The sequence below is a fragment of the Lepidochelys kempii genome, chromosome 2 (assembly GCF_965140285.1).
Source record: "Lepidochelys kempii isolate rLepKem1 chromosome 2, rLepKem1.hap1, whole genome shotgun sequence".
NCBI lineage: Eukaryota > Metazoa > Chordata > Testudines > Cheloniidae > Lepidochelys > Lepidochelys kempii.
The window spans coordinates 222,849,062-222,869,249 of record NC_136381.1 but is presented as its reverse complement, the minus strand read 5'-3'; the positions used below and the strand labels follow the sequence as shown (position 1 = coordinate 222,869,249).

Sequence of the window (20,188 nt, the reverse complement as noted above, 5' to 3'; positions counted from 1 at the left end):
ATGCCCTGGTTCTCATGGGTGACTTTAATTTTCCTGATATCTGCTGGGAGAGCAGTACAGCGGTGCATAGACAATCCAGGAAGTTTTTGGAAAGCGTAGGGGACAATTTCCTGGTGCAAGTGCTAGAGGAGCCAACTAGAGGGGGAGCTTTTCTTGACCTGCTGCTCACAAACAGGGAAGAATTAGTAGGGGAAGCAAAAGTGGATGGGAATCTGGGAGGCAGTGACCATGAATTGGTCGAGTTCAGGATCCTGACACAGGGAAGAAAGGTAAGCAGCAGGATACGGACCCTGGACTTCAGGAAAGCAGACTTCGACTCCCTCAGGGAACGGATGGGTAGGATCCCCTGGGGGACTAACATGAAGGGGAAAGGAGTCCAGGAGAGCTGGCTGTATTTCAAGGAATCCCTGTTGAGGTTACAGGGACAAACCATCCCGATGTGTCAAAAGAATAGTAAATATGGCAGGCGACCAGCTTGGCTTAACGGTGAAATCCTAGCGGATCTTAAGCATAAAAAAGAAGCTTACAAGAAGTGGAAGGTTGGACATATGACCAGGGAAGAGTATAAAAATATTGCTCGGGCATGTAGGAATGAAATTAGGAGGGCCAAATCGCACCTGGAGCTGCAGCTAGCGAGAGATGTTAAGAGTAACAAGAAGGGTTTCTTCAGGTATGTTGGCAACAAGAAGAAAGCCAAGGAAAGTGTGGGCCCCTTAATGAATGAGGGAGGCAACCTAGTGACGGAGGATGTGGAAAAAGCTAATGTACTCAATGATTTTTTTGCCTCTGTCTTCACGAACAAGGTCAGCTCCCAGACTGCTGTGCTGGGCATCACAACATGGGGAATAGATGGCCAGCCCTCTGTGGAGAAAGAGGTGGTTAGGGACTATTTAGAAAAACTGGACATGCACAAGTCCATGGGGCCGGATGAGTTGCATCTGAGAGTACTAAAGGAACTGGTGGCTGTGATTGCAGAGCCATTGGCCATTATCTTTGAAAACTCGTGGCGAACGGGGGAAGTCCCAGATGACTGGAAAAAGGCTAATGTAGTGCCAATCTTTAAAAAAGGGAAGGAGGAGGATCCTGGGAACTACAGGCCAGTCAGCCTCACTTCAGTCCCTGGAAAAATCATGGAGCAGGTCCTCAAAGAATCAATCCTGAAGCACTTACATGAGAGGAAAGTGATCAGGAACAGTCAGCATGGATTCACCAAGGGAAGGTCATGCCTGACTAATCTAATCGCCTTCTATGATGAGATTACTGGTTCTGTGGATGAAGGGAAAGCAGTGGATGTATTGTATCTTGAATTTAGCAAAGCTTTTTACACGGTCTCCCACAGTATTCTTGTCAGCAAGTTAAGGAAGTATGGGCTGGATGAATGGACTATAAGGTGGATAGAAAGCTGGCTAGATTGTCGGGCTCAACGGGTAGTGATCAATGGCTCCATGTCTAGTTGGCAGCCGGTGTCAAGTGGAGTGCCCCAGGGGTCGGTCCTGGGGCCGGTTTTGTTCAATATCTTCATAAATGATCTGGAGGATGGTATGGATTGCACTCTCAGCAAATTTGCAGATGATACTAAACTGGGAGGAGTGGTAGATACGCTGGAGGGCAGGGATAGGATACAGAGGGATCTAGACAAATTGGAGGATTGGGCCAAAAGAAATCTGATGAGGTTCAATAAGGATAAGTGCAGGGTCCTGCACTTGGGACGGAAGAACCCAATGCACAGCTACAGACTAGGGACCGAATGGCTAGGCAGCAGTTCTGCGGAAAAGGACCTAGGGGTGACAGTGGACGAGAAGCTGGATATGAGCCAGCAGTGTGCCCTTGTTGCCAAGAAGGCCAATGGCATTTTGGGATGTATAAGTAGGGGCATAGCGAGCAGATCGAGGGACGTGATCATCCCCCTCTATTTGACATTGGTGAGGCCTCATCTGGAGTACTGTGTCCAGTTTTGGGCCCCACACTACAAGAAGGATGTGGATAATTTGGACAGAGTCCAGCGAAGGGCAACAAAAATGATTAGGGGTCTGGAACACATGACTTATGAGGAGAGGCTGAGGGAACTGGGATTGTTTAGTCTGCAGAAGAGAAGAATGAGGGGGGATTTGATAGCTGCCTTCAACTACCTGAGAGGTAGTTCCAGAGAGGATGGTTCTAGACTATTCTCAGTGGTGGAAGAGGACAGGACAAGGAGTAATGGTCTCAAGTTGCAGTGGGGGAGGTTCAGGTTGGATATTAGGAAAAACTTTTTCACTAGGAGGGTGGTGAAACACTGGAATGTGTTGCCTAGGGAGGTGGTAGAATCTCCTTCCTTAGAAGTTTTTAAGGTCAGGCTTGACAAAGCCCTGGCTGGGATGATTTAATTGAGTATGGGTCCTGCTTTTGAGCAGGGGGTTGGACTAGATGACCTCCTGAGGTCCCTTCCAACCCTGATATTCTATGATTCTATGATTCTAAGTACCCTGGGCTGTGGCCATCAAAAGTACCATGTAGAGAACTGGATGGCTGGAGAAGAAGTGCCAGAAGAGGAAGCTTGATATTTAAGACTGTTTTATTAGGTGATGTTGGGAAGGGCAACGAACAAGTGGAAGCAAGTGAAGGAAGAGGCCTCAGAGAAGGAAACATGGGTTGGGGGGTGGGGAGGGTTGAACCACGCACTTGTTTCCTTTTCATCCCAAGTGTACAGCTGCCAGTAGAAGGCAGGAAGAACTTCCCATTCACTTTGCTGTATGAACAGAATGAGAGTTTGCACACACTTCAGGAAGAGAACCTGTAACCTAGAATGAGAAACATCAGAAAAAGATTGTGCAGACTCTCAAGAAGAGAGACCCAGGAAGCAACAGTGGGAGACTGGACAAAGAAAGTGTATGATTTGGACTTTCATAACCCAGATGATGGATGGTCTTCATTTTACTTGGAGAGTTAAACACAAACCAATTTCAAAAATCAATGAAACCTCGGGGTGTCAGGGGAAACTGAGAATCAACCACGATACTGCAGCAATATGCTAAGACATCAGTCAAACATGTTACCATGCAACACAGAAAGCCCTCCCAACATCACTTCTCTGGGAATTATCTCACCAGGGTGCTACAGTCGCTAGGGTTCATCATAAATTACCCCATTTCACAGTTTGTTCCTCAAAGTCAATTTTAATACATCAACAGTCTGAGATGTGGCTTGTTTCAAAGTCCTTTTCCAGGAAAGGTTCTATGATGCTAAGGATCTGGCAGAACAGATTTGTCATACACAAGTTTTAAACAAGGACTATATTGCAAATGTTGAGCCTTGATGATCAATGTGGTATTCATGATGCCTACAGGTGGGGCAATTTCAATGGATCATGAGGTCACAACTGTACAAGTCAGAGATTCACACTGCATCTGTGTAACATGCCTCAGACATGGAATTTAGGTAGCAATGTTCTAGAGACAATCTGCAATTAGGAAAGGACTTTCAAATTCCTTCCATTTACATCCCAAAGTTGTTATCTCAGGAGGGGACAAATTGGGCCTGAGATAGGCACATTTCGCCCTATTATTGGCTGGCAGTAAAACTGTGTAGCTCCAGCAGTCACACACATGGAGCATAAACTCAAGAGTAAGGGTCTGTCAAGACATCCACCTTTAGAGAAGAAGATTAATGAAAATACAAATAAATTAAGTCATTTTTTCTCTTGAGAATATTTTAAACATATGAGATTCAAACAAATGCTATTTTTAACCCAATGTGGTTTCAAGGTGCCATCTTCCAAAATCAAAATTAAAAAGATTGTCAATGAAGTAGAACATCTCAATTTTACCTGCTTCTAGAAGGCTAAATAATTTATAAGCAAAGTGGGGAGAAATGTACTTTATCTTCATATAAGGGTTGAGTTCATCTCAAAAACATCTTTTCTATCTTGCTAATGATCTTTGTTTAGTTTTACTTCATGGATGTAAGTCAAAATACTATACTTATGAAAATATAGCCCTTTCTATGACAAAAGACTGCTTTACAATTTAAAAAAGTTACTGCATGTAGAAACAAAATAGGATTGAAACCAAGGGAGCTTTCATTTTCTTTGAAATAAAATAATCATCACTGCTCTATGCTAAAGACATTTAATTTTTTTATTTTAAATGTTCCTTGTGTATTTAAAGTTATTTTATAAAATGTATAAGATGCTTTTTGACACAAATTGTTAATATCATTATTTATTTTGTAAGAAACTGATACAATCTCAAATGGGGCATTTTTTACAAAAAACACCACGACTCAATCTTTTTAAAATTAAAATTAAGCTTGTACAACTACAGATTTAATGGGTTAGCTCAGAAAAGTGCCAGATTATAATCTTAGATTCATAACATGCATTACTGAACATTTCAAAGTCCATAACTGGGCTTCTCAAGATGCACAGCAATGCATACCTGTAGTTCATAAGCCTTAAGATTTAAAACCACTTGAAATTATCCACTTACTTTACCAGTATAGAAGAGTCAGCCAAAGTTAAAAGTGTTGCAGTGATTTATGTTCAATACTGTACCACAAAGTATTCTAGATACATTTGAGATCTTGAATTTAAAAGTAAAAATGATCTTTTTCTATAACATGGAAGATCTAAGCATCCCATACCAGGCTTTGGATAAGGAGGAAACTCCCCCTTAAAGTATTCTCTCTCCAAAACATGAACAAAAAGAACTCCAGCAGAAGGGTATACATTCCGATCAGAGTGCACCTTAGAGAGAATCGTGTACACTGAAAAGCAGAAGGAAAGATAAGAGACAGAAAAGTAAAAAGTGAGACATGCTCTAGACAATACAGCATGCATTACTATGGAAATTTTCATTTCTAGGGAAAGGAAAGCAACAAGCATTAGATACCTGTTAATAAGTTTTTAAAAGGTTGTGTGGGTTTAAGAATACAATGCAAAACAAATCCTCTCTTTGCCCATTATGTATCCTCCAAGTCCTGTCCAAGATTCCAGTAAACAAAATTAGACAGTTTTTGATATTTCAAATGCTAATCACCTACTTTTAAAATGACAATTACTTTTAAAATGACAATAATGATGGATAATGAAGAAGCCAATGAGTATTTTTGGAAACTTGTTTATTTGTGACATTCCATATATCAATAAAAACACACATGAGTGTATAATCAAATTTCCCCCATATTTTTAACAATAAAAATAAGGAACAGAAGGAACAAAGTAGACTATACTGGCTTAATAACTTGTTTTTAAAGTAATTAAATATGACTATTTAGTCAAATACATCTTGATGAAGGCTGTGCAAGCAAGAACTTCATTATTATACCTTATTGTAATTTTTCCTTGTTCTTTGTTATTCTGTATTTGTACACTATCAATAGCCTCAGAACATAGGGTAATATTCTTCCTGTTCTGCATGCAAGATTCCCATGGACATCTATGGTAGTTCTGTGCACAAACTGAGGGTAGAATGAATTATATTAATCACAGCACACACCAAGGGTAAAATAAAAATGTCATAATTCCTCAGTGGCATTTTTTAAAATATTTAGTATTTACTACAAAAATTGAGTGCTTTTCTCTTCTGATTACATCTCATGTTCTAAAAATACATATTACTATCAAAAGTGTATATGAACTATTTATATACAGTTATATTTGACATATCAGACATAATGTGAATTTTAATTTCTTTCTGTTGCTTAAGGGAAACTTCAGAAGCTAAATTTTAAAGGAGTCTCCATCCAGCCTCCCATTTTTCACCTACAATTGTGCAGGTACAGCAAACCAGGTATTCAGATAAAAATAGACATACCATCATTTTTATTTGCCGCGATTTGCAGATTCAAAATGGGAGCCTAATTTTAAAATCAAGCCCTATATATGGGATATAAAATTGCTTAGTTTTATATATGGCACTAATCTAAACAATAACATAATACATTGGTGTGACACCTCATCTTCCCATAAGTGAAGAAGATTCACATTCTGTCAAACTAGAATTTTACGAGTTTTTACATACCAGGATCATTCACAACAAACATAAAAAGGGACTCAGATAAAATTCCAATCCATTTTTATTTCTCTATTTAAATTATAAACTTGAACTCTTTTAGAAACAACTGCTTTTAATGTGTACACTGGGAAAATCTGATTGCACACACAACAAAAAAATAGTGTTGGATGGGGATGATATGTAATTCTCACAAATTCACATTGTGCACATCTGGATCCTTCCATGTTTTACTCAAATTGTTCAGTTGCTGGATTTACAATTGTGGGAGCCCTTCTTTTAGAGAACTAACAACTTGTTCTCGTGAAAAACAGCTTTGATGGCAATCAAAATGAGACCCGCTCAGTGCCCTTTTCAGGGGTAAGCTTTGAAAAACATCATGTTAAGCAGCATTTCATGGCATTAAGATGGGCTGGCAAAATTATAAATCACCAAAAAACCTTCTACAACTGCCTGAATCTGGAGAAGAATGTGCATTCGTCCTAAGCTATCAGGGGATGAAAATGAACTTGCTCATTGAGTCCCCAGTTGTCATTCCCATGAGCCAGGCTGCAAAATATGGTGAGTGGGTTGGACAGAGTATCTGCAACTCCTAGACTGATGTCATAAATTATTAAATGCATAGTATGCTGAAGATTTTTCTCAATTTTTTAAATTATTATTTCATCTTCTATAGTCATCCTAGACTTAAGTTATTTCTCATTAAGTGCATTCACAAAAAGGATAAAGAAAAGTGTCAGATACTAGAAGACTTTTTTCTAATTATCTCATTGATAATTTGGGATTCATTAGGATGTAATGCCATCTTCACCAAAATTAAAATAAACTCCACTTTAAATATGAAGAGGCAATCCTCAGCTCATAAATTGTCATAACTACACTGAACAGAATGTAGCCAGCGGAGGGTCTGCCCCCAAAGACTGTAGACTCCCCCAAGCATAGAGTTTATTTGATAATGAGTATCAATATACCTTTCTGATAGGTGCTATGGAAGAGCGTGTAAAAATAGCAGATCTGCTAATGTAATATTTAATTTCAAGATGCATGGTCTTTTGAAACAAATTTTAGTGAACCTTTTTCTTTTAAGCATTAGCTAAACAAGATGTGCTTGAAATTTGGTGTTTCCAGTTTGCTATCTTTGATTTAATAACTCTGTTCTTTGGCATCTTCCAAACTGTGTGTTCATTCCCATTATAAATATATAAAGACAGGCTCAATGCCATATGCCTCAATATTTACTGTATTACTGTGTGTTAAAAGTGAGTTATATTTACTATCATAAATAGCCTCTCTAGCTTTCTAAAATAAATTCACTATATTAAAGAACAGTACAATATAAGCAAAGGGGAATCCATGTCCTCCAGCTAGCTGAAGTGGAGCCACCACAGGCTGGCCAGCCTTCAGACATGCTCCTTCTCCAACAGAGCTACATGTGTTTGGGGCCATGGTGCCCGTGGTGAAGCTGCTGGGTCTCTATAATTCCCTGTCTGTGAAGAAGGCCCCTATGCTTGCAGCTAATAGGCACAGGAAAGTTTGGTGTGGGGCCCACTTCTGAACTCCCTTGTTGCCACCTAGATCACCCATTTTCACAGGGTGTGGCACCACGCCACAACTCCATCCATCACCATGCCCCTTCTGCCCTCTCAGCACTTGGTGTGTGTAGACCATCTCTATTACATGGTGGCCATATGCGCTTAACTCTCTGCACTGGGCAAAACTGGGGATCTGCACTGGCAGAATCACCACAGTGTGCTCAGTACTGTTGTGGATCCCCAACCACATGGTAGCACTACCTCTTAACCCACTGCCAGGATCAAGCCTTTATTGCTGATAACACCCAGTTGTGTCAAGATTTCTTTTTTCAGTTTTTCTTTAGGCCAAACTTATTGCATGATGTTTGCCCAAAAAACATTGCTGAACAACAGTTAGTAACAAACATTCTATTCCTTGCACCAGATATTAAGAGCTGGTTTTCTAAGACTATTACCTTCAATTGCCACATATATTACTGAGCTCCAGAAATCAATCTTTTTCTAATTGTATTTATATATTAATCCTGGTTATCCCAGTTGCCTTTGCCCAGAGTAAATTTTGCTTTTATTAAATTAAACTAAACTGCCACATCTTATAATAATTTTATCAATAAGAATAAATTCAAAAGATCTTGAAATATAAATACATTTTATGAAAAAAATCTGTATTAATAAATCAGTTATTGTTAATATATTTAAAGCAGATTTCATTTAACTAAACTAACCTAGAACAATTTGCTGCAATTTGCTGCATATAATCAAAGTTGGTAAGTACACCCACCATCTTGCCTTAGTGACCCAATAAAGTCTTGCACTTCCTTTTGTAAATAAACTATAAATAGATCAAGGAAATAGAATTATATAGGAAATTGTATCTATCAAGAAAATCTGAAAAAGTAATTTTTAACATTAATAAGATTATTTACAGAACAGAAAAGGCGAGAAAAATATGATGACTTGATGAAACCTAAAGAAAAATTTATTTTTCTGTTCCAGATGCTTTGCTTTATACCTTGAGACTTTAATACTACAGCAAAGATCAGTTTCAAAAAGGAGAATTAATGAAAAGGTAAGGTAAACTTTCTCCATAAAGAATACTTACAGAAGAATTAATAAGAGAGACTACAGTGGGGAATTTCTGCAGAAAAATTATTTCTCTGACATGTCTTAAATAGGCAGTTTACTGGATATTGCCACATACACTATAATGGGTGCTCCTGATAATGGAACATATTCTGTTGTTGAGGTAAGTGTGTACCATTGAGGACTTTCTGCAGATGTAAAAAGATGAAGTTGGTGGACAGTTAAAAATAAGCTTCAGAGGAACAAATTAATCCTAAAAATGACCTTACTAAATTGAACATGCTAAAAGCAGCTTTAGAATTTGGCCCACAGCTGGAATGGAATATAGGGTTTCTCTTTACTGAAAAAAATAGTGGTGTTTTAAAATGTTCACTGATATGTTTGGATTAATGTTTTTAACACTAATTAGCACCTAGTATAAAGTCCTATTTTAAAAAGTTGCCTACCAGTGTTACAATGCTTTAAATTTACAAAGCACGTTACAGACATTAGTTAACCCTGACAATAACCCTGTGAGTTAGTTTATAGTATTATTGTAATTATTTTAATATAATCATTTTTATTATTAATGCTGTTACCAGGGGGAGTCTTGGGTTAACCAAAACCAACTGACACATTTAAGCAGTAGTCGCTATTTCTCCATAAGGTTGAAGTCCTGTTTAAAACAGTGTTTAAACTGTGTTAGCAAACATCTTTTAAAAAACAGTTAAAAAAACAGTTCTATTTTCCTAATCTAGATGGAGCCTTGAAAGGTAGAGTTCTACCCTCTGGGTATATATTAGCTTAATTAATGCTAATGTAATTGAGCACATGCATCCATAAAAGACACATTAATCCCATTTCCCCTTCTGTTTTAATCAATAATCCCCTGCCTTTAAAGGGCAAACTAAAATATTTTGAGAAAATAAACCCCCTAAATTTTCCTATCCCAGTTCCACTAATTGGTCCCTAGTATCTTAACATGTTATCTATCTACTTACTTATGCCCTCATTACCATAGTATTTAAGCTTTGTACTCATTAATGGATTTTATCCTCATAGCACTCATGTGAGGTACAGAAATATCTCCATTTTAGAGACGGACAACAGAGGCACAAGGCACATTGATGGGGTTGCCAATTTTGGTTGGACATATTCCTGGAGGTTTCATCACATGACATAATCTTGCACTGTAGATTCATCTTTTAATCCTGGAGACTCCAGGACAACCCTGGAGGGCTGACAATCTTATATATTGATTAACATGCCACTCTGAAAGCCTGTTGCTGAGCTGGGAATTGTTTCCACTAGGTCTCCCAAGTCCTAGTTCAGAACCTAATCCACTAAACCATCTTTCTTACTTATGTATAATTCAGTGCACTTTGAATGATATATTCTATTCATTGTACAGGATGAATTTTGACCTTACAGATATTTATCTTATAACCACATATGAATTGTAATAACACAACTCTGGAGACTGGTATTTGGAAAGTTCTCCTTCACAGCCTTTCCTCTCCCTCCCCCTGATGTTTCTTCAAAATGAGAAAGGAAGTGGAAGGTGAATCTTCGGTCCAGTATGCCACTTGCTCTTCCTCTCCAGCTGACAAAAAAATATCTCATTTATGGATAGTCTGTTATCTTCAGGTTGTGCAGCCTTTTAACAATCTTCTACGACTGACTGATTATGGAGAAAAATGTGCAACTGTCCTAACTTGGCAGAAGATGTAACTGAACATTCTTACTAACTCCCAGTGCCATTTCCATGAGCCAGATTGTCAAATATTCTGTTTTTGTGTGAGTCCACCTCATGGAAGGGGAAAGTTTTGGGCTACTGTGGAAGCATTCTGTGCCTGCTACCAAAGGATATTTAATTTCTTTACTAATGGTCATACATGATATATGGTCCCAGTTTAGGTGCTCTCAAGGCATGTAGGGGGCATCATCGACCTTCACTGCACTGTTTTTGCTCCTCCTTTCCCCCCTGACTTCATGAAGGCCTTTCTGTGAATCCTGGGATGTACATGCTGGGAAGGGAAGCTGCACAGGTCTGGGGGATAAGTAGACAGGCTGTGAACAGAGGGGAGAGGGAACATAAATTGTCTTTCTGTGGCCCTGTAAGGATTCCCCTGGGAAAATAACACTGCCTCAGACTGTATTACCACTTCTGAGTAGTGTTCTTTCACCTTCTCCACAGATCCTAGGGACAGGCATAGCCAGGAAATCACCCCACTGGAACCGCATTGTCAGAGAGCCTAGAGGCTGAGAGCTGTCAGAGGCCAGAGCTAGCAGAGAGGACCAGGATCTCAGTGTGGATGACCCTGCTCTCCCATGGATTTCAGAGGATCAACCAGGTTTGGTGACAGGTCTGCAGCCTATTCTGCATGTGAGGGGGGAAACCCATTCTTCCCAATAGCGAATGTGGGGGATCTCCAGAAGAGAATCCATATAGAAGTTTCTTCCTCCAGAGCTCCTTTTCCAGATTCCCTGGGTAAGAGTGATCCTGGCCATAGCTAGAGCTCTAGGGAGATCCAGATCCTTTAGCTAGCTAGATGATCCATGAAAAGTTACTGGCATTTTCTCAGATAACTGTTGGTCTCAGTAAAATTCAGCTACAATATTCTATGTGTATTCCTACAAATAAGTAATAAAAATTGTGTTTTTCCTACATATAAACATGGAATGAATTATTTTAAGAGTTATAACAAGTTATTGCATTAAGCACACTGCAAAGATGTTTTTAAGCAACCAGCAGTGACAAGAAAATATGCAATATTAGGTTATACACACAGCCATTATTTTAAGCAAAGCCATAGGCAACAAAAAAAACCCGAGGGAAACTAAACATAAAGACATACAGATTCCTGACGGTTTAGAAAATTAAAGAACTATAAGATTGTTTTTCAAAATTACTTACCTTGAGATGTCATTTTATTAATAAACATACACTGAAAAAGCAAAGGTAATATTGAAAGAGGATGTTGACTGAACCCACAATGGGATTTAAATTTACAACCTAAACTCACCATTCTTTTCAGCAGCCCTTATTCTGCTGATAATATAACTGTTGGGTTGCTTAGTCTTCCAGTTAATTGTTCCATTTATCCCTTCAGCAGAGCTTAACAAAAAAGCTTTTCAAAATAAAATAAATGCAAATAAAAAAAGAATTAATGTCAGATTAACAGACTCCCACAGATCAAATGCCATTAGCTGGGATCAGATTCTTTTAAAGACAGCTTTTGTTTTCAACTTTTCTTCAGAGTGTAGAAACAGAAATAAACAAAATAGATGATGCTGGCTTGTATATCCCTCTGGCAGTCATCATTTTGGCATGCTATCTCCAAATAAGGCCAGGTCTACACTTCTGCCAGCCTACCTATGTCAGACACAGTGTGATGGTATGTGATCTATGACCAACACAGCAATACCAGCAAAAGCGCATAGTGCAAATGCAGTTATACTGTAAAACTGTACTTTTAGCAGCATAGTTTGTTTCGCTCTGGAAATGGGGGTGTAGAAAAAACTATACTGGTAAAGGTGAAACTTTGCCAGTACAAACTGCATCTGAACTACGAGTGCTTTGACAATATAATGTACTGGTATAGGTATACCAGTAAACTGCAATGCAGACAAGGTATAAGAGGTTGAACAAGTCACCCCCAGTTCACGCTAACACTCACTATTAATTGGCTAACAGTTTGCTGAAGACAAAGTAATTTAGATTTCCCCCAAAGACCAAGTGAATCATTATGGGACTAAGTGTGCGCCACATCACATCCAGTGTAATAATGCGCCACGTATAATATGAGAATTTAAAAACAAATATAAAACAAATTCAAATACATTGTTCAATAGAGGATTATGTTTATGCAAGTAAGCAAAAAAATTAAATATAAAGGCTATATTTCAAAGTGTTTACTGTGACAGTTAATATAAATGTCTGTGTGATTTAGAGTTTACCACAATATATTACTATTGGAATGTTTGTTGTTGTTCGAAATGTATGAAACACTTATCTTAAAATCAATGTAATTTCTACCAGAAAGGTCATTTAGTTCAGAATGCTAGCAAAATCAACGTTATGTTTACCACTGATATTTTTTTAAAAACCAGCCCATTAACTTACTAACAAAAGGATGTCTTAAAGAAGTTGAAGGACATCATGTGATGGGAAATGGGTAGGTTACAATCAACAACCTTGCATGTATTCAGTTTGGGGGTAAGGAGAAGCATTAATCTTCTGAAATGAAGTTAAACTGTTTTTGTCTGATTTTTAAAGGTAATGTCAAGCTGTAGCTTCTTGCCTGGGACCCAAAGGTGAGAGTAGGGATGACTGATTGTAAATGGGCTAGGGGGCCAAACCCCACACATTAAATCCCCCTTTATTTATTTAAAACCTCTTCTGGAACATGACTTTTTCTCCCTTCTCTGCAGGAGCTCAATGGAAAGCAGCAGCAGGGTGGATGGGACAAGGGGAGAAGGGAATGGTAAATTCTAGCCCCATCACTGAAGAACCAGAATAAAGTCCAGGATGGGAGGGAAAGGTGGGCCACACTAGGATAAAAACGTGCTAACATTTAAATTCTACTTGTGCTGGCTACACTAGGGTTTTAAAATGTCTTAGCTAATACTTACTAATAGTGAAAAGGGAAAAGAAACTGGTCAGATCTTCCATGCAGGTATAAAAACCAGCCACAGATTAGCCACTGGGCCAATAGGGCCTGTGCTCAAGGGCCCCGGCCAGTTGGGCACCCCTATGCCCCGACCCGCTCTGCCCAGCGCTCCTGCCAGGGAGTGGGATCAGGGCGCGGGAGCTTGCCTAGCTCTGTCCACCTGGTGCTCCTGTCAGGGAGTGGGATTGGGGCACAGGGACTTGCCCCACTCCGTCCGCCCACATGTTGCTCCTGCTGGGGAGCAGGGTCAGGGTGTGGGGGAAGGAGTGCCAGGCAGGCGGGGCAGGACAAGCCCCCGTGCCCTGACCCCATTTCCCTGGCAGGAGTGCCAGGGAGGAGTGCAACTGCAGTCAGAAGGGGGGGGGAGGGGCTCCCACTTGCTCTGGCCCAGGGCCCCACAAACCCCTAATCCCACACTGATAAAAACCAATGTAACTGGCTCCTGCCCATCATACACTCTGGAATCCAGAGGTGGGGAGGGGTGAGGGTATGGCCAGGGCAGGCTGTGTGACAACAATCCCCAGATGGTGATGGCCTCTTGGCACTATCACCAGCTGATCTATATTACAGCAGCTCTTAGACTAGAAACAAACAAAGAATTTTCAGGTTTGGAAGATGGTAACGGGTTTAAAGGACTAAATAAAAACACAGTAAAGTCAACAGAAGCAATCAATGTCAAGAAATGTCTGCATAATTAGTGTATTTTTTAAAATTGTTGTTATTCTCATCTTGACACACTTACTCCACTAACTCTCACTCCCCTTATTTAATTATAAGGAAACTGGATGTCTCTGAGGACTTCGAAATAAGATAAAAGCATTTCACATCTACATCATTTGTTCAAGTCCAGCCAAGCTGGTGATGACCAAAAATTGACAGAATTGCAAAGCTGTTCAGTGGCCAATAAGAAGTAGTTTCATTAATTTCAGTTTCTTGTATGTGGATATTCAATTCACAGAATCATCATTACACATTTGATAAGTCTCAGTAAAGAAGCTAATGGCTAAATAAACATGGAACACATCATTTCAAAGACAGTACCTCCAGACTTTTCCTGAGCATTTAATTTTATTATTAAAATAAATCATACCACCTTAAAATTGTTAAATCCTCAAGTGGGGCACGGTATATATACTATCCAACCCTCACTGGTACTTCAAATACCTCGCTTGATATTACATAAAAATATTATAATTACATTAATTTCAGAACAATTTATATTTACATTCTGCATATCAATATTGTGTCCATGATAACTCTGCTGGGTTGTGGAGTCAAACAGGAAATGGTTAAGTGGCTGAAGAGTACATGCAGCTGGACCTCATGCACTTACCTGGCACAGCTGCTATGTATAATTGAAGGAAGACACAAGACATGGCCAGATTAGAAGGAAAGAACTAAAAGCTGTGTTTTTAAGATAGTTATTCTCCCCAAAGGAGAGGATGTTATTTTTTGGAGTTGGTTTATATCTTACAAAGGTAAGGCTATTTATTTGGACTTTGATTATACCCTGGAAAAGAGAGAATTTAAGAGTTTATTTATTTTGTAACTTTTTACTACCAGAAAGAGAGAGCCTACCCCATGATAAAAGCAAATAAGAATTTCTGAAGTTTAATTACAACATACTAATAGCCTTTAAATGTTCACTATCAACTTGAAGTCTCCCTAATTTTTAAAAAAGTTAGCCACTTTCACATACTACATCTGGCCTACCTCCTCTACCATGACATGTGATTTTTATGCTCACATTTTACTACTTCTGAAAATGTGTGTTTCCTCTCCTCTGGTGCGATGTGAAAAACCACACACAAGCACAAGTAACTGGCTATAATACAGTAAATATTGTCAACTGTAAAAATAAACAAACTGAAAATTTATGATAACCTTAAATTATCTTTTGCTTCAGGGGCTCCCAGGTAAAATTGAGGTTGCTAAGAGGAGGTTTTCTCCAATCCTAGTCACTATCCCCTTTATCTAATGCTTTATGGGAGGAAACCATTCAACTGGTTTAAGGGGCATTGGGTGCAGGGAGGATATCTGTACTGGCTCTTTAGTTTCTGCATATGCTTCTAAAATATTAATATTTTTCTATACTACAAAGTTTACTTTTTTTATTCTTATGAGAATGAATTAAAATAGCAACTTTGTAAACTTATCCAAACTGGGGAAAAAGACAAATCTAACGGATAAAAAACAAATGCAAGAAAATGTAACTAGGGAGTTTTAGACATCTATGCTTTCTTCAAGTATCTGAGGGAAAAGAGTCTTTTAATTATATGATGACACTTCTCGGTTTGATTAGAAACTGTAAATCCACCTTTCAACTATCCAAAATAGTCTGTAATTTTTTCAATCTAAATTATGCCACCACCCAAACAAAAGAATCTTTATTCCATAATTGTAGTCAAGCCAACCAGATGACTATTGTAAAGACTCACCCTTCTGTATCTACTTATCTGATTAATATACAACCTTGAGATACCAATCAATTCTTTTTATGATGAGTTATGTCCGCAGGAAGGACAATATGGGATGGATTAAGGCATGAGCACTAGTTGCTTAGGGCTGCTCCTCCTTAAATCATGTAAGTAAGAATCCGAACTCCTACTTAAATTTCTAGCCCTCATGGTGCAAAGAAAACCCTGAAAAAAGGAAACGAACTAATTGTTGTGGTGATGTCTGAATCTACAGATAGCCAGAAACAGTAGCTCTGAAAGTGCAAACTACTCCATTCTTTTCAGTGGGTGTTATTCCCAAGACCCGGTCCACTGCTTGTGTGGTCCTGCAAACATTATTCTAGTGATCATTCTGTGGTAGGAAGAGAAGAGTGCAGTGGGTCTAGCCCAGTTTCATAAGCAGATACGCCCCAGCTTCTGGAGTAAATACTGGGGGTCTAATGTTTCTGCCACCACCTCTCCAAAGGGGGAGGGGACCCTTCTTGCTGTTCCCGAGGAACCCATATTATTATCCCTGCCTCTACTAGAGGGGAGGAAGCCCCTGCACCACCGCTCCAAGTAGAGGGGGTTGGGGAATGCCAGGGCTGTGGAATGGGGACAAGGTTGCAAGGGAACAGCCACAAGGGGATGTGTGCCTACGGCGCCAGGTTCCCTTAATCTGAGTCTAAAGGCAATATGACTGATTTATACTTGATTTCTCTCTTTGAAAATTTTTATAAGGCTTAATCTTGGGATAATGTAGAGGTCTTTATCTCAGTCTCTAGTAAACTCTCTCTTCCCCATGTCTGAAATCATGATTTCAAAATGCAGTCTAGTTTTAACAGCAATTATTGAATTAGTAGTTCTTTGAAATTACAAACATTTTTAAAGCTTGTTCTACCACAATATCAAGAATGTCAAGTCTCATCTTCCCTGGCTTTGTTGGAGGACTTCCAAGGGCAGGGGGAAGAGGTCACAGATGGCCACTGTTAACTCTCATATCTCAAATGAAGAAATCGAGGGTTCTGAATCTTAAAGTTCATTACCCAGTGGAATTAAATGTCAACAAAAAAAACTCCTTGAAACAGTAACTAAAAATCCCATACCCTTTCACCTTTTAGTCTCAAATGATATAACTTCAAGTCAACATGATTTTTCCAGGGTAAATAAGACCTTTTATTTCTGAAATAAGCTTTTTTTAAATCTTTGTTATTTGTACATCATAAAGAAGCAAAAAGGAAAAGAGCCTGGACTTGTGCTATTGCAGATCAACAGCTATAACTAAAGGAGAGAGTAAAATCTTAATTACCCAAACTTGCAGAAGACAACACTTCAAGCAATGCCCTTAATCAATATGCAGACCATCAACTAGTATCAGTAGATGTTGCATGCACAGGTTAAGAGCAATTTAAAAACAAAACAATGCTTCAGAGTATTAGGGGATGTTGAATGGCTTCCAAAAGCCTGATTGATGTGCAAATAAGAATTCAGAATTAAGTGAATATCTTCAGATATATAACCCTGAATGAGATAAGCCCTCGTTATCTGAGGATAAACTGTCTGTGACATGCTGCCTGAGTTGAGATCAGCAGAGAATCCTAAGGCAAAGTCTCTTTGATAACTGAGGGTCTTCTGTTTTGAACTCCATAGAGTAGTGGTCACCAGAGGCCAGATTTATTAATCTTTCAGGTTCAGCAAAAATCCTTTAAACTATTAAAGAGGGAGAGGTATGGGATGGTTACCTTATGGGCAGTTCTGTATCTTGTGTATGAACTCAGAGCATAGGATGACATCTATAGCTATATTTTGTAATAGGGGTGGCCAAACTAACTGATCCTCCAAGCCACAAACAATAACCTTCAGAAGTTTGAGAGCTGGGCGTGCCTGCTGGGGCTCAGGGCTTCAGCCCTGCTCTTGCTGAAGCTCCAAGCACCAGCAGGCACCTCCTGTGGGGTTGAAGCCCTGAGAACCCCTTCCTTCCTCAGCAGAAGTCTCCTAGCCCCATCACCCTGCTGCTGCAGGGCAGATGCCCTGAGCTCCCCCTGCACCAGTCTGGTAGGTGGAGAATGGGGGTGCGGCGAGGGGGCGCCACAAGCTGCACTTTCACTGTAACAGAGCTGTATGTGGCTCACGAGCCACAGTATGGCCACCCCTTTTTATAAAGTTGAAGAAACAAGTAAATGAAGCTAATACTCCAATAAATACAGTATTACACAAGTTTGATATAATGTAAATAAATGGCATCTGCATGCTAAGATACAGATCTTATTATGATGCAGTCTTTTAAACCACACATAGTTGCCCACAACTGTGTCCTATACCTTGCTCACATAGGTTACATTGTCAGACTCTTTGAATAAAGCGAGGCTGTAAAGCCTAGAATGGGTTAGTTTTCCACATTCCCACTCCTAAAAACCTTTAGAAGTACTAGATTTAAAAACAAATGCTAATGTTTTAATTCTATGTAATTTATTCCTTCTGAAGTTAACCCTTCATTGACTACACCACTTATATCCTACACACTGAGCCCATACTTTTAAATATTTTAATGCATGTGGTACTTATCATAGTTAAGGTATGTGATCCCAAATGCCACTGCTTCGTAGTTCGAGAGAATTAAATGCAAATAAACTTTTGATCACAACAAAGGGACAGAGAAACTATGTGATAAAACCACCATGCCAAACAGCTATATACTTTTTTTCACTGCAAAATCCTGGTACCCTAATGATAAAGTTTATGAGAGTGGCTGCACTCCTTTAACCTTTTTGGTAGGGTGGCCTAACACTTTCCTTCATATGAAATGTCTCTGCTTAAAGAGACAATACTTTTTGTGACAGGACTCTGAAAATAGTATGATCATGTGATTAAAGACTGTTACAAACATATGCAGGAAGGAGCAGAATAAAAGTTGCTGTACAACCTTAATTCTGGTGCTCTAACTTCTGAGTGGTTGACACTGGGGGGACCATAATATTCTTAAGTCTGTCTTGTATATAATTATTTGCACAATGGCAGAACATGTATGTTGCTTCAAACAGAGCTCGAAGAAGCGTCTGCAAATCCTATGAGGTCATGAGAGGCGACAGAAAAACACACTCTTTCTCGCCGTCAATAAAACTAGCTCTATGCTCGCTACCAGAATTGAGTACAGGGCTCTCTTTTAAATGACTGTGCCACTGAATTCTCTTCATGCATCACATCTCTTGTTCTTGACATGATTACCTAGAGCCTGTTAATCTATGGAGGCATGCATACCATATTCATTACTGTGGCATGAGGGTACCTCTCTCCCATGTAGTCATATCCAAAGTGACAACTACTCCTAAAATGGGCATGTTACTCCGGGTGCAGTGGTTGGGATGGGGAGGGGCTGGCCAGCAATATGTTACATGGAAGGTGGCCATCGCATCTAGCATTGCTGTAGATTTTTATAGCGTCAGGCTGCTGTTTTATAGCGTCAGCACAAGCCTAGGGGAGGGGGCAGTTGGGGCTGTGTCAATCCTACAGGGCGATGCACTGACACCGAGGCTCTGAGACCGGCTTTGCTGCAGAGACTCCTCTTTTCCGTAATGAACTGATGATCGCAGGGGCGGCTGCCTGCTAGGGCCAGGCAGGATTACAGGGGCCGAAGCTGCTGGCGGGGAGGGGACTGTGGGCGCCGCTACTTGAAGGGGAGGTGGGAGATTTAAAAGGGGAGCCGCTGCTGCTGCTGCGGGGTACCGAGGGGTCGCTGCCCTGGAGGCAGTGGGGTCCTTGTTGCAGGCAGTGAATGGGGGGCCGCAGGGAACAAGGCGGGCTCGAGGGGGCCGCTGCCGGGGCTTGAGGGGCGGCCGGCGAGGCGGGTCGGGGCTTGGGGCGGCCGGCGAGGGGCTCAAGGGGGGACAGCGGGGCCGCGCCTGTTCGATGCAGTGAAGGAGCCGTTGCGACCAACCTGTCAGCAGGAGGGTGGTGAAGGCGCCCCCGCTCCGCCTGCTCTGCGGTCGGGACCCCGGCGTACAGCGCTGCATGGCTCCTCGCTCCTCCAGCCGCCGCCGCCGCCGCTGCATCCTCCGCCCGCCCGCTCCGTGCAGCCGCCTGACACCAGCCAGCGGCATCCCCCCGCCCCTAGTGACGGTCTCCAAGCAGCGCCGGTCGGTCGCCGCCGCGGGGCATGCTGGGAGGAGCCGCGCTCCCTTCAGGCCTGGGAGCGAGCCAATGCCCGCCCCTGAGGCGCGCGGGCCGGGCTCGCGGCTTGAGGCGGCTTCTCAGTGGGGGCGCTCATGGGATTGGGGGAGGGGCAGTAAGCGCCCTCAGAGGAGCTGGTGGGGAGCCCCCCCTCCCAGTCACTCAGGGCCCTGTTTCGGAGTCTCACAAGTGCCCCTGGCCACGCAGGCTCTGGCCTGTACTTAACCCTGAGGTGGAGCCCTGAAGTGACTCCTTCCATCCACTGCTGCACTGGCACAGAGCGGGCAGGATTTGCCTCGCCCTGCAGCCCCTCCGCGCCACCGCAGCAG

General features: G+C 40.9%; 1 protein-coding gene across 9 annotated transcripts in view; it reads right to left on the bottom strand.

The window, feature by feature from the left end:
• Positions 1 to 19,803, bottom strand: part of SGCE (sarcoglycan epsilon) — a 59,336-nt gene extending 39,533 nt beyond the window's left edge. For 6 of the 9 annotated variants that reach the window (XM_073333908.1, XM_073333912.1, XM_073333915.1 and 3 more), the window contains exons 1-2: positions 19,627 to 19,803; positions 4,621 to 4,743 (exon numbers count right to left, since the gene is read on the bottom strand). In XM_073333908.1, coding sequence (XP_073190009.1) covers positions 4,621 to 4,743; positions 19,627 to 19,789 — 286 coding nt within the window. In that variant the 5' untranslated portion in view covers positions 19,790 to 19,803. Of the gene's footprint in view, positions 1 to 4,620; positions 4,744 to 11,610; positions 11,716 to 19,626 lie in introns of all 9 variants that reach the window. The other 3 variants (XM_073333917.1, XM_073333910.1, XM_073333913.1) reach the window with 3 other exon arrangements.
• Positions 19,804 to 20,188: the final 385 nt, after the last annotated feature.